The sequence below is a fragment of the Denticeps clupeoides genome, chromosome 7 (assembly GCF_900700375.1).
Source record: "Denticeps clupeoides chromosome 7, fDenClu1.1, whole genome shotgun sequence".
Taxonomy (NCBI): Eukaryota; Metazoa; Chordata; class Actinopteri; order Clupeiformes; family Denticipitidae; genus Denticeps; species Denticeps clupeoides.
In genome coordinates, this window is record NC_041713.1 from 23,917,843 (window position 1) to 23,931,516 (window position 13,674).

General features: G+C 44.6%; 1 protein-coding gene across 3 annotated transcripts in view; it reads right to left on the reverse strand.

Annotated features, from left to right (window-relative positions):
- reln (reelin) overlaps window positions 1-13,674 on the reverse strand; it is a 97,120-nt gene that overhangs the window by 13,476 nt on the left and 69,970 nt on the right. For all 3 annotated transcript variants that reach the window (XM_028986087.1, XM_028986086.1, XM_028986085.1), the window contains exons 23-47: window positions 13,447-13,584; window positions 12,951-13,137; window positions 12,654-12,859; window positions 12,356-12,527; window positions 11,397-11,603; window positions 10,915-11,150; window positions 10,582-10,739; window positions 10,301-10,508; window positions 9,932-10,008; window positions 9,482-9,640; window positions 9,078-9,272; window positions 8,224-8,497; window positions 7,460-7,600; window positions 7,172-7,349; window positions 6,899-6,983; window positions 6,630-6,812; window positions 6,373-6,541; window positions 6,186-6,288; window positions 5,581-5,807; window positions 5,049-5,272; window positions 4,057-4,204; window positions 2,358-2,616; window positions 2,032-2,281; window positions 1,155-1,323; window positions 931-1,071 (exon numbers count right to left, since the gene is read on the reverse strand). In XM_028986087.1, the coding sequence (XP_028841920.1) occupies window positions 931-1,071; window positions 1,155-1,323; window positions 2,032-2,281; window positions 2,358-2,616; window positions 4,057-4,204; window positions 5,049-5,272; window positions 5,581-5,807; window positions 6,186-6,288; window positions 6,373-6,541; window positions 6,630-6,812; window positions 6,899-6,983; window positions 7,172-7,349; window positions 7,460-7,600; window positions 8,224-8,497; window positions 9,078-9,272; window positions 9,482-9,640; window positions 9,932-10,008; window positions 10,301-10,508; window positions 10,582-10,739; window positions 10,915-11,150; window positions 11,397-11,603; window positions 12,356-12,527; window positions 12,654-12,859; window positions 12,951-13,137; window positions 13,447-13,584 (4,494 nt within the window). The remainder of the gene's footprint in view (window positions 1-930; window positions 1,072-1,154; window positions 1,324-2,031; window positions 2,282-2,357; window positions 2,617-4,056; window positions 4,205-5,048; window positions 5,273-5,580; window positions 5,808-6,185; window positions 6,289-6,372; window positions 6,542-6,629; window positions 6,813-6,898; window positions 6,984-7,171; window positions 7,350-7,459; window positions 7,601-8,223; window positions 8,498-9,077; window positions 9,273-9,481; window positions 9,641-9,931; window positions 10,009-10,300; window positions 10,509-10,581; window positions 10,740-10,914; window positions 11,151-11,396; window positions 11,604-12,355; window positions 12,528-12,653; window positions 12,860-12,950; window positions 13,138-13,446; window positions 13,585-13,674) is intronic.

Sequence of the window (13,674 nt, forward strand, 5' to 3'; positions counted from 1 at the left end):
ATTTAAATTATTAATCAGGTGACGGTATCGTTCTGGCTTGAATATAAAACTTTTTTGTCTCAGAATATACTACCAGTTAAAAGTTTAGATGCCCCTACTCTGTGGCGGTTATCCATTACAGGAAACAGTGAATGATAAGAAAGTGTTCAGCAAAAAACTTCAGGACTGTTGGAAACTGTCCCTGTTGTCTAAAGTAAAAAAAGAAACAATCAAAGTGAAGTGATACACCACAGCACAGCACACGGTGCACACAGTGAAATGTGTCCTCTGCATTTAACCCATCACCCTTGGTGAGCAGTGGGCACCATGACAGGCGCACGGGGAGCAGTGTGTGGGGACGGTGCTTTGCTCAGTGGCACCTTGGCGGATCGGGATTTGAACCGGCAACCTTCTGATTATGGGGCCACTTCCTTAACCGCTAGGCCACCACTGCCCCAAACAAAAGAACGAGGTCTGTTTCTGCTCGGTACCTCGTTCTTTTATAAGGTGGTGGAGAGAAGTCAAGAGTGTGAAATGCTGCAATCACAGTAAGCAACTTTTTGAAAACAATTATTACATAACCTCACATAGTCCTGCTATGTTTCATAGTCTTGCGTCTTCAGTTTTGTTTTGTAAAATGCAAGACCCACAACTCAGTAGGGGTGTCCAAACTTTTGACTGGTAGCGTCTGTCTCAAAAAGGGAGAGTTTATTCATGATTTTTTGCAGAGAACTGTTGCAAGAAAACAAGTATTTTGAGCAGGATTATCTAACATTTGGGGTCATAATAAAAAAGGAAAACTGGTAGATGGTGGAAAATACAATAGTCTTTTAGTCTATTCTAAGTCTAAGAATTACCTTATATTTTGGGTTGTCTCATATTAGGACTATTATGGTAATTCCAGGCAAAATAAACAAATGAATTAAATGTGCTGATATTTGAGGCACTCACAGACAGGAGTTCTGTTTGCAGCGGCCATGGCCAGAGCACATGTCTGGACAGCCGTCTCCCACGTACAGGTTGTCCAGAGCCCAGGTCTGCTGCTTATCAAATGGGGCCTCCTGGTACCAGCGGAAACGTGTGGCTGGGGACCTGCAGAACAAGACAGCCAATCAGAGCGTAGATGTTCTACAGTGTGTGTTTGAGACAGAGCAGCATGTGTGTAAAATCTGTACCTGGCATACGATGGGATGGGTAGTGTGACTCGACCCCACTTGTTGTAAGTGTCTGAAACCAGCAGTCTCTGCAGGGTGTAGGAGGAGCAGTCTGGGCTGGTGGGAAGACAGTCCCTCACCAGTGGCTGCCAGCTCAGACCCAGGTCCAGAGAATACTCCAGCTCAATGGCTACAGGCACACACGGCACATGAGAGATTCGAATCGCTGACAGAATTTAATATATTTCTGTTTTTTTATTCTATTGGCCTATTAATGGTCCTATATAAAGTTTCAAGGTTTTTGCTACTGCAGCTCATAAGTTATCAAGTCCTTCAGCTAGATCTGCTAACTGAAAACCTGAAATAACTGAGTACCGTGGAAAAGAACCAGTTAAAATCTTGTTTTATATAAGGACCCCCCAATCTGTCCAAAATTGATCAAATATTGATTTACCTAATCCCTTTATTGCAGAATTCACTTATTTTTGTTAAAACTGTGACATGATGTGTGTAGAGAAAGAGTCTGAGATGCAATACAATATTTTCCTCCATCTGTAGACTTGTAGACGATCATTCATTAGTTAACACAGTTTGAAGACCGACGCCCAGTTCTTCTAGAACATCTGTACACATCAACATTAATATTATTAACACTTTCACTTTTTAATGTGACCTATTTGTGTGTTTTACACTTTGAAATGATCACTTCCTGAAGTATTTGCTAGGAAGATGAAAATGTGTTTCAATACTGCCTATAATATTTCCAAATTATTGTATTTTTTTCATTAATTATGATTTTTAATTAAAGTGTCCACATGGAATATACACTAAAACAACGATAGCAGGTAAATATGATTGTTCAAATGAACCAGCACTGTGCCCCGCCTCCCAGGCTCACCGTAACAGGAGTTGGTCACGGAGCAGGAGGCTGAGAAGTCAAACTGGATGAAGGCATCCTGGCCGACGCTGATGTCAGTGGTGACACCGTAACGGGTGTTGGACTTCTCAATGAAGGCAAACGCCTCGCCGTCAGAGCCGCACACGGGCATACGTGTCCCACCTGGGTGCAGCAGCCATGAGCGGCCGTCTGATGAGGAGAAGTCGTCCTCCAGTGGACCCCACCCGCTTGCACTGCCTCCAACCACCACCTACACATGAGGTTCAGTTGCTAATGGTTGGACTCATGGATGCACCGGTGTGTCAGTGTGTGTGTGAGACCCTTGCCTTGTCGATGACCCAGGGGCTGTGGAAGTGGCCGTTGTCAGAGGGCTGCCACCAGCGCAGGCGGGTGGCGGGGGTGCGGGCGCGGAGCGGGATCTCCAGGGCCACCAGGTGAGCCTGGTTGCTGCTGTTGCTGTAGAGAAACTCCTGAAGAAGACTCCAGCTCAGGCCGCCATCCACCGAGAACTGGAGCAGCACCGGCTGTGAGCGGGGGTCCGGTGCCGCCTTACCGCAGCCCAGCCTCAGGAAGAACTGCACAAATCTGCAGGGGTACACAGGGGGAATCGGATCAATATCATATTTACATTTACATTTAAGGCATTTGGCAGACGCCCTTATCCAGAGCGACTTACAATCAGTAGTTACAGGGACAGTCTCCCTGGAGCAACTTAGGGTTAAGTGTCTTGCTCAGGGACACAATGGTAGTAAGTGGGATTCGAACCCGGGTCTTCTTGTTCATAGGCGAGTGTGTTACCCACTAGGCTACTACCACCATGTGAATCTTCATAATATCTTCAAAATATTCTTTTTTTACACTAAGTGTGTTTCAGTAGCTCAGAGATTGGGGCTTGGGGAGATTGGGGCTTCCACCTGCATGATTGGGGCTTCGATTTAACATGAATCAGGAGAGCGATTCTCCACCACGCAGCTCAGGGGTTCTCTGTCCCCCATGTCTCCCTCTGTCTGGTTTGTGTGTAATATACAGGAGGACTGCTGGCCAGCGGGAGAGCTGGAAAGTGCTCGTGGTCGTGTGCAAGGCGCAGGGCTTGTGAAGGCAGACTGGCAGTCAGCAGTGACAAGCCACACAGACTCTACAGAAAGACTGTTTCCAGCGCAAGGCGTAGTGGCTTTGTTTATGCCAATTCCTAATAAACTGTTCTTCGTCTGCCAACCATTTTGAAATTTGGTAATCAGGCAGTGTTTGCCTTAAATAGAAGTACTACACATTGATTACTGCTAAAATCCTTTCAATATATTAATTAAAATACTTATAATTTATCAATTTAATAAAAATATTATAATAACCCTGCCACTGGGGATGCATGTGACAGTGTGTTTGTTGGTGTCAGTCCCAAGTCCTGGTAAATGGTGATGGTTGCACCAGGAAGGGCTTCTGACATAAAACTTTTGACAAATGAACTATGCAGACAACCAGACTGGTTGATCTGCTGTGGCAACCTCTAATGGGAGCAGCCAAAGGGAGATGATGATGATGATGATGATGATGATGATGAATAAAGATAATATAATACCTGCCACCACAAGGTGAGGCTTCAGGCTTCATTTTATTTAAGATCTTACAGTCAAATGTTTAACATTCAAGAGTGTTGGATAATGTGATAAAGATAACTTTATGATTAATCGTGGGGTCCTAAAATACTTTAGTATAAGTTAATTAAACATTTTTTTGTAGGAATCTAGTGTTTTTTTTCTTAATGTTGTTATAATAATACTCTTATTTATCTAAAAAGCATATTATTAGTAACAAATGTAAGTTCTTATCACTCACATGAATATTTATTTCTATACATAAATTGTATTTTACTGTTCCCATGTTTTCATCATGTCCTGATGACTGATCAATGTGTGCACATTTTAATGCTAAACTGACGTTTTAGGGTTGAAACACATGTTGAGACGGTATTATAGTCACTTAAGTGTCTGAGTGACACTCAGGTTCTGGGAATGTGCAGGTATCTACCTGGCATTAGACAGGTCCAGGTCTGAGGTGACCAGCATGCGCAGGCCGTCCTCGCTGAAGAACAGGTGGCTCCCGCTTGTCATGATGCCACACTTCCTCGAGGGCTTTCCTCCACTCAACATCTGAAAGCGTGTAGCTAGAGCGCCCCCTAAACATGCACACACACACACACACACACACACACACACACACAAAAAAAAAACACACAAATAAATTTTACAGGCAAAACATGCACAAACACAAAAAATACAGATGCACATATAAATACACACACAAACACACCAATGCACAGAGACATAGGAATCAAGCAGAACAAACAAAACAAAAAAGTTATTATTCATACAATGTACAGATAAAGACATGCCACACTACTGTATTATGCAGCTATTTAGTTGGATATTGTGGCACTACAGGACTTGCACTTGTCTTGTCCCCAATTACATTTCTGGACACAAAACTATCCATTAGTTCAATTGTGACAAAGGAAATATTGAATCTTTAACACTTCAATACAATTTGCATAATGATTTGGAATCTTCCAATATTCCAAGTTGTCTCTTTGTTGTCTACTAGGTCTCCTTCAACCCTCATCTCATCTTAGCCCTGATGCCAGTCATTAAATACACCAGTTCCCTCTCACTCCACCCTTCAGCTTCTCAGCTTTTATCTGCAGTTGTGAAATGTGAGAAAAGTAAAGAGTCACACAATATATCGCATAGTTCAGTTTCCAGTCAAAACAATATTTCATCACCACATTTGCAGTGATGTAAACTGCAGTGCTGTCAACATCACATCCATTATAGCTTATCAGTTCCTATGACAGTTCCAGTTTCATCACTGCCTTCTCAACAGCATTACAACATCAATTTAATCACAAATAAAGATGCAAAGTCATTCGCAGGGTCAATCCTTGCACCACACACACACACACACACACACAGACAATAGGCACATACTCCCGTGGCGTTTTTGTGAGCATCTGCGCGCTGTACCTTCGAAGTCCTCCTTCATGAAGTCAGCATTGGGCGTGTCAGTCTGGGAACAGTCGGGGCCAGAGTATCCTTGGTCGCACACGCAGTGGCTGCCCTTCACACATGCACCATGTCCACTGCACATGTCCTGACACTGTGGACCAATGTACACGTTGTCCAGGGCCCAGGTTGGTGGGGCAGTTCCCCCCGAATAGAAGCCCTGATACCAGCGGAACCTCACTGATCTGCAGTGGATTACAAATGAGAGCCAGAAATACATTTTCACAATTTGCTATTTTAATGTTAATGTGGAAAAAATGTAAGAGATTGAATAAGTAGTGATGTTCATTAAGCTTTTACATTAAATGCACACAGTAGGGCTTGTCGTGTTGGCTGGGCCCATTTTATTTTCAGCCCTGGCCAGTCCAGTTTGTAATTGCCTAAAAAAAGTCCAGCGGTAGAACAATTTATGGTGCAAGATCTTGCATAAGGGCTCCCGCCATCTGGCTTCATCTGAATCCTGTACCCACCAGACAACACTCTTCACACTCACCCACAGAGGCGCAGTTTGCCAAAGCGGATGACTTCCCTTCTCCAGCCTTGGGTGGTGCCAGGGTAGTAGATGCTGGCAGGGTGGAGCTCTGTGGAGCAGAGGGAGCTGGGTTGCGGGCCGCCAGCGCACAGGGGCACCAGCAGATGCCAAGTGGCTCCAAAATCCCGAGAGAACTCCAGGCGCACTGGGTTCGAGGAGGAGCTCTCTGCTGTACAGCCGACATTAATCTAGATGAGAGAGGAGATATGGAGTTTGATACATAATCAAAACCAAATTTGCTGGAGTTTACCTTTATCAAGTAGTTATTCTTATATTCCTTTGACATGTTACAATTATTTACAATTAACTTGACTCAACATGTAAGTATTAAATGAAAACTGCTAGTGTTTACATAATTCCATCCTAAATCAGTATTTTACTGAATCACTGTTAATTTCAGTCTGTTATTTTATCTATAATTTAGTACGAAATAAGATGGTTCAAAATAATATGAAGAAGAAATCCATGTCATTTTCATTATCATACAATAAAGTCATTATTAGTAATAAAGCAAAAAACAGCCCCAGTAAATTTAACTTGTGTTGATTTTAATTTATTTTCAATACCTCAAATTGAATAATGGTGTTCTCATTCACATCAATGTCCCTGGTGGTTATGGAGTGTTCCCCAAGTTCACTGGACAAAAACACCATGACGGAGTCGTCCTGCCTGCACACACATGGTATTTCTGTCAGAATTTCACAATATCTATTTTTTTATGAAAGTCGTTTTTTTTCAGTAGAGTGAACTCACAGCCCTTCCTTCTGGTAGGGGCAGTACAGGCCAGTGTTGCCCCCAGGGTAAAAGAGCCAACTACTCTCTTGAGGTCCACCCTCAAAGCTCTCCGATAGGATGGGAGGGTTGTTGAGAGAGCTACCGTCGATGATGAGGTCATCGATTACCCACACTTCCTCCTTCTTACCTGCAGAAAACACACAGTCACATGAGCAAAGCCTGGAGATAGAGGCTACAAGGGGAAGGGGTTACAGAGGACTCCAGCTCCGCCTCACCGCTGTTGTAGGGCTGCCACAGTCTGAAGCGTGTGGCATTGGTCTGGGCACTGGGTGGGAGGGGCAGGTGCAGGAAGAGGGTGTCAGTGGAGGTGGGGAAGTAGAATTCATCCAACAGCAGCCAGCTGATCCCACCATTCACAGAGAACTGGAGCAGCACCGAGTGTGAACGTTCCGGCACACCTACACACACAGGTGCAAATTCATTGGATTAATGCAATAATCTGAAATGTTGGGTCAGAGTGAAGCTACCTGAATATCACACTCACCTTTGGTAATGAACTTGAATGAGAACTGGATGAAGAGCGTGCTCGTGCAGTCCAGATCCCGAGACACCAACATACGCAGACCCTCCTACAGGTGAAGCCCAGGACTAACTTATAAGATCCTCCAACAACATTCACATCTTGGAAGCCATTTCAAGCCCATAATGACGTATATTAAAAATCTATTCCACATTTAGAGATATTACTTCAGTCTTTACTGCATGACCTAATGAATCTCATTATTGTGAATTAATGAAACTGCTGTGCCCTCCTCACCCCTTTAAAGATTAGGGCAGTGCCCGACTTTAGTGGTTCCCCGCTAAGTGTGCCCCTCTCTGCACCGTAGACCTCAGGCCACTGCTCCTGCTGCAGATTCTCATTAAACTCATCCCTCAGCACCGATGGCAGTGGAGCCATAGGCACACAGTGGGCTCCTCCATAACCCCGATCACAGCTAGAAGCAGAGAGGAGGAAGAGCAAATTTGGCATTTTTCATCGAATCAAATGTCCTAAAACATATATAGCATATATACATATATAGCACAGATATATCGAGTCACTCACACACAGCGTCCGTTGTCACACAGACCGTGTCCGGAGCACATCCACGGGCAGCCAGGTGCCAGTAGCACATTATCCAGAGCCCAGCCGTCTGCCCCTGGGCTGAAGTAAGGCTGAATCCATCGGAATCTTGTCCTGGGAGAACTTGACAACCAAACACAGAGCTCACCCACGGTGCACTATTTTCTGTTAACCTCCCTTTATGGGTTTCCTCTAGCTTTTCAGGGAGGGAGGTGGTACGGTCTCCACAGTAACCAAAGCTGGTGGAGGTCTGGATTACAGCTGTAAATCTTTCTCTATGATTCGTTGCTTGCAAAATGTTTTGTAAGTTGTAAATTTGTTGTACCAAATGATCATTTTTTAAAAAAATGATCATTTGATTTGCAATTCTTGGCCATCGTTGTCAGGTGATGCGTTTTAATTATCATGAGAGAGGCTTAGACTTGCCTCTGGCAGTTTCTTTTTAAACTCGCACATTTCCTTTCCCTCGCACTTGTCTGGTCGGATGCTGTCGGGCTTGGGCCGGGTCAGGCCTAACTTTTTAGGCCCAATTACAGAAAACTGTGGTAGATGTTCACACAAAACACAGGCACAACATAGGCACAACGCCTGGAAAAAATGATGAGCCCGCAGCTTTGTTTTTCTTCACAAATTTTTTAACTGATGGACTTGAGTGAGTGTAAAATATAAAAATTCCATTAAATACATTTGTCAATAAACTACAGACCCCTTTCTGAACAGTCAAAGCAGCATAAAATAACACGTACTTGGCAGCACTGGGAAGGTAGACAGTGACCCTCCTCCAACGAGAGTACTGAGGGGCAGTATAGATGGAGCTCTGCGTGTAGCCAGCACAGCCAATGGCAGGGGGGACGCACTCGGGTGTCAGCAGGGTCCAGTGGCGGCCACAGTTGGTGGAGTACTCCAGGTGTACTCCATGGGTGGGGTTTACGGCCTTGCTGCAGCCCATGCTGATGTCGAACTGAAGGAAGGACGATCCAGACACCTCGAAGTCCCAGCTCTCAGCATAACGTGGCTTTTCTGGCGAGGTTTATTAATGCTTCATTAACATCTGGTTGTTATGTAATAAAGCTAAGAACAGTTTTGAACTGCTAACAGTGTTTGGATAAGAGCTTCATTCCAACATTATCAAAGATCTGTACACAGGCCAAAATCCAATTCCACAAGCTGCTGATGGCAGGTGGGACTGCTGATGAGGTGGTAAACACAGTCTGGATTGATTGATGGGTATTTTGTCCAGCACTGCTATCTGTCTGAGACTGAGGGGAAATGTGTATTTATGGATGGGCCACCAAATTGCGCTCACTTCTTTGTCATAATTGATGAATACTTACATAACTTAATATTAGTGCAAAAATAAAATTCCACACAGCTTGATCCAAACATGAATAACAATGAGGGCTTTAAATTAAATTTGCAGCCATTAATTATTCAGAACTGGCAACCACAGAAGCCAGGAGATGATTAAATTCAGTCACCATCTATCTTGTCCAGGCCATTAATTGCAATGAAAAAAATCTTTGCAGCAACAGCTTTATTGGATCGCACCAATATGGTAACAAATTATATTTGGGGGGGGTCTCCAGCATTTTTAACTTACTGTCATGGCTCTCAGAACTGAAGGACAGGGCCGTGTCGAGGGACAGGCAGTCCACTGCTACCTCCCCTCCCTGCACACGGTACCAGTTGTGCCACAAGGGTGACGTTCCATCAAGTTTGTCATGGAAACTGGTCCTGCTGCTGTCGTTCATCCCAATCAGCACGTCATCCAACGCCCACTGAGCAGAGTGTTTGCCTATGGAGACATGAAGAAAAGAATCTGAAAATCCAGCAACTTTGGGGCCTTAATGAGCAAAATCAGAACTTAATTACAGTGTATGATGTGATGAATGGAATATGCATCTTAAAAACATTGATAACTGGCTTCAGTTAGCTGACATTTGGACGTAAAATTCTATTCAGAGCCACTTCACTCATAAGCTCATAAGAATAGGATTCTCTGACCTTGCTGGGGCTGCCACCAGCGGAACACAGTGTAGGGGGTCTTGGCTGGTGAGGGGAGTTCAATAGTGACCACCTGAGGCTCCAAGAAAGAGCTGAAGTCCAGTTCTCTCAGAAACTGCCACTGTACACCGTTGGAGGTGGAGAACTGGACGATGACCCCTAGAGAACAACATGTGAGGAAAGTCAGATAGCAGGAACAAGGTGGATTTTTTATTTCATCAGCATGTAAATAAATAGGACCAGTCTTTTTCTTGTCAAGCTTGACATAAACAGTTGCAAAGCCTTCTGGTTTGATCACACAACAGACAAAGAGAGAGCGGAAGAGCAGAAAGATGCTGCATCTCAAACATTTGCCACTCAGGGGCAGCAGAGAGCCTCGTACACCACAGGGCCACTGCAGTTCTGAGAGACCGGGCTACAGGAAAAAGGTCAAAAGTTGACTGTCACTACCTTCATTTCGAGAGCGGGGTCGCGTGCATGTCGTGCCAATGCTCTTTGATCCAATCCGGATATAGAACTGGACCAAGCTACAGAACAAACCACACGAAGGGATATTGTGTTAGAAAAGTGCACGAGACATCATGACTATATATTCTGTACTTCCCTTTGGGATCAATAAAATGTCTGTCAGCCTGTCCCCTCACTAATTAAAATGTAACAAAGTATTTTACCCTGTTTTGTTGACATGATACCGAGAATCAGTTTTAGAAGTATATTATAAATATACAAGTATATGCACACAGTCCATTATTTCAGTAAAGTCAATATAGTAGAGCAGTGGCTCATGTAACTGGACTAATGTAAATTTTGGAGGCCAACCGTGTGTTGGTAGTGTCCAGGGGTATGGTTCGAGCCTCCCTCCGCCCAGAGCTGCTGAAGTAGAAGGCCTTTCCCTCGCCGATGGTCCCACAGCCCCCTCCAATCTGTCCCCCACTCAAGCTCTGCCACAAGGGGCTCAGTTTTCCCTCAAAGTCCTCCGACAATTCAGTGGGGCTGGGTACGGCTGGCACACAGCTGTCCTGCTCCACTGAAGGGGACAACTCTGGGTCAACATGACACACAGACATGCACAGCATACACAGAAACAGACAGAACACCACCTGTGTATCCCATGTCACAGAAGCAGACTCCAGAGATGCAGTCTCCATGGCCACCGCAGTGGTTGGGACATGGCTCAGAGATGTAAACCCCATCCAGAGCAAAGGGCGGGGTGTCCCGGTGAACACTGCTCTCCTGGAACCAGCGGAACCGTGTCTTACTAGGAGACAGAGAGAGATCTTTTCTGGATTCAGGTCATTTCAGCTATGTTTGTGAGTGTCTGGCCACATTTTGGAATGACATAGGTTACAGGTAAAGGGATGACCATTTCTGGAGTGTCTTCACACTTCAGAAATCTCATATTTGGCAGGATGGTGACAGGACATGACAGTCACCTGGCAGCTACATTGCGTGGGATGACAACGCTGACCCGGGTCCATCGCTCATAATCGCCGGTGTTGTACACAGTGGGTTCTCTCAGTTCCCGCCCACTGCCCTCACAAACGCCTGCCCCAGAGGACCCTGGGTAACATCCTTCTCTCACCAGGGACCATGTACGTCCGGCATCATGGGAGTACTGTAGCAAGACGGGTGCTGAGGCACTGAACTGAGTCTCACAGCCAATATTCAACTGAGAGAGGACAAGAGATGGAGAGAGAGAACGAGAGAGCAAATGAGAGAGAGAAAGCAAGATGGGGAGAGAGAAAGAGAGAGAGCTTCATAACAATAAATAATCACAATTATCCATGTGATGCTATCGAACATCATTAAAACATACTGATCCAAAATCCATGATGTTGAAAATGACAGCGATAAACACTTTTGGTGTCTGAATTGTGTGTGTCCTGAATCAAGTCTCCAGATGGGTTAAAAATACCTTAAACTGAAGCGTGTAGCCAGGATGGAGTGCCAGGTCCCTGGTCACAGCAACACGGTCTCCATCAGAGCGACCGAACACCATGGCGGAAGGGGTGGGTGCACAGAAGCTGGTGTTGTGGTCCTTTTCCATGCCCTCATTCCCCAGCATCAGCCACACACTCATCTGGTTGAGTGGGTAGTCGAACGCCGGCTTCTCATAGAAGTTCTGAAAATGGAAGAAAATCATTATGCAGATTTATATCGATTTTTACATTTACAGTTTTAACTCCTGCAGTCATCTTGGAACACTTTTTTTATTGGGCTGTTCCTTTTAGACATAGAGACATATAATTACATTAGGTGCTATTAAAAACAATAAACTCACATTTAATATATAGATTTGCTATAGCTTATATTAAATGAAGGTATGATAATGTCAGTATTATTGCAGTTGACTGCCATTTTTACACATTGCTACACATGCGAGGAGTTCCATGCGCACACAGCCATGTTCTATTATAAATGCATCCTTATTAATCCAGCCAGTAAGAGAAGAGGCATTAAGAATTTTGGAAAATAAATCCTGTTTTAACATTCAATGAGATATAAAATCAGAAGTGGAGTTGGGATAGAGCTGTGCAGGACCTGTTAAAACAATCACACGGGGAATGACGGATTTCACGTAATATATTGGATATTTCATTTTGAAATGTCTTCCCAAATGGAAATACTTCAGTAAAGTACTGAAAACTATTTAAGTAGCATAAAATGAGGATAAAGCCACATGATTGCAGTGTGAAGCAGCAGTGGGTCTGTGTTTTTTTTCTTCATGTGGTTCTAATACTGCTGTAGCATGTCTGATTATTATATAGTATTGTATTACACAGTGTGATAATATTATTTTGTTCATTTATTACATTTTTTTAATTCCTGAAAGACACTTATTTAGGTCAGTGACAGCCCAAAGAACTAGCTCACCTGAGGGAGGGTGGGATTTGCCATCGGGATGATGTGTTTCTCCCTCTCGGACAGGATGATGATGTCATCAATGGCCCACTGATCATAGCCCTCACCTGAGTGGAGTGGCTGCCACCAGCGGAAGCGTGTGCAGGAAGTCTTAGCAGCCAGGGGCAGCTCATAGTGGACAAATCTACAAAATACAAACGTGCATCTACCATGAAATGTATTCTCGGCGTACATATAAACTAAATCCAAGTTGAATCAGCTTGTCTGAAAGGTTAAATGTAAAAAGTTGTTGAAACAGTTGCCCTCTGACCTGGGCTTGTTAAAGTCGGTGAAGTACATCTCTGCGATGAGACCCCAGCTGATGCCACCATCAGTACTGAACTGCAGCAGCACCCCTTCCTCCCGGCTGTCGGCCTGGTTACACTCAGCCCAGTCCCCGCCTACACGCAAGTAGAACTGTACAAACTCCGCCCACTCCGTGTCCAGGTCCCAGCTGACCAGCGCCCTCAGACCAGCCTGTAACCAGACACAGAAGGCATTTAACATTGGAGCACTGTGATGGAGCTGCATCTATACTATACCCTCAAAAACAGCCAACACACAATACCTTGCTAAAGTATAGAGAGGACCCGGATGAGACCACTCCACAGCCTTGGTCGGGCGGGACCACCTCTCCACCAATCACTTCCTGCCATGTGGACAGCAGGGTATCCTGTGACTCAAAGTCTGAAAGAACACTGGAGGAGAGCTGGGAGGAGGGCTGGCAGTCAGGACCAGAGAAGTTCTCATCACACCTGACAGGGAGAGGGACAGAGAGGAGGAGTCACCTCTATATTCAAATTTGGACAGCAACAAATGTGGGTTTAATCTGAGTTGTTTCGAATATTTGTGCAGAATTCTCAGAATAAGAATAAGGCTGTGACATAACAGAATGTCAATAAAGTCTTGCACTGTGAATCTTTTCCTGATGCATGTAATGTGTGTGTGTGTGTGTGTGTGTGTGTGTGTGTGTACATATATACATATATATTATAAGCGCCCTGCTGTCCTAGCGCCCCATGAGAACCACTGGTTTTGGTGTGTTTGTGTGTGTTTCTACTGACCGGCAGTGGCCGTGGTCACACCAGCCATGACCATGGCACATCTGGGGACACTGCTGCCCAATGTAGATGTCATCGAGTGCCCACTCGTCCTGCTCACTGTAATAGTTCTGGATCCAACGGAAGCGTGTGGCACTAGACCTGTGACGATGAGATGTTCATATGGGTAGAACAAAAGCATTAAAGATATCACACATCTGAAAACAAGCTCCTGTAATGCAATCCCATAAT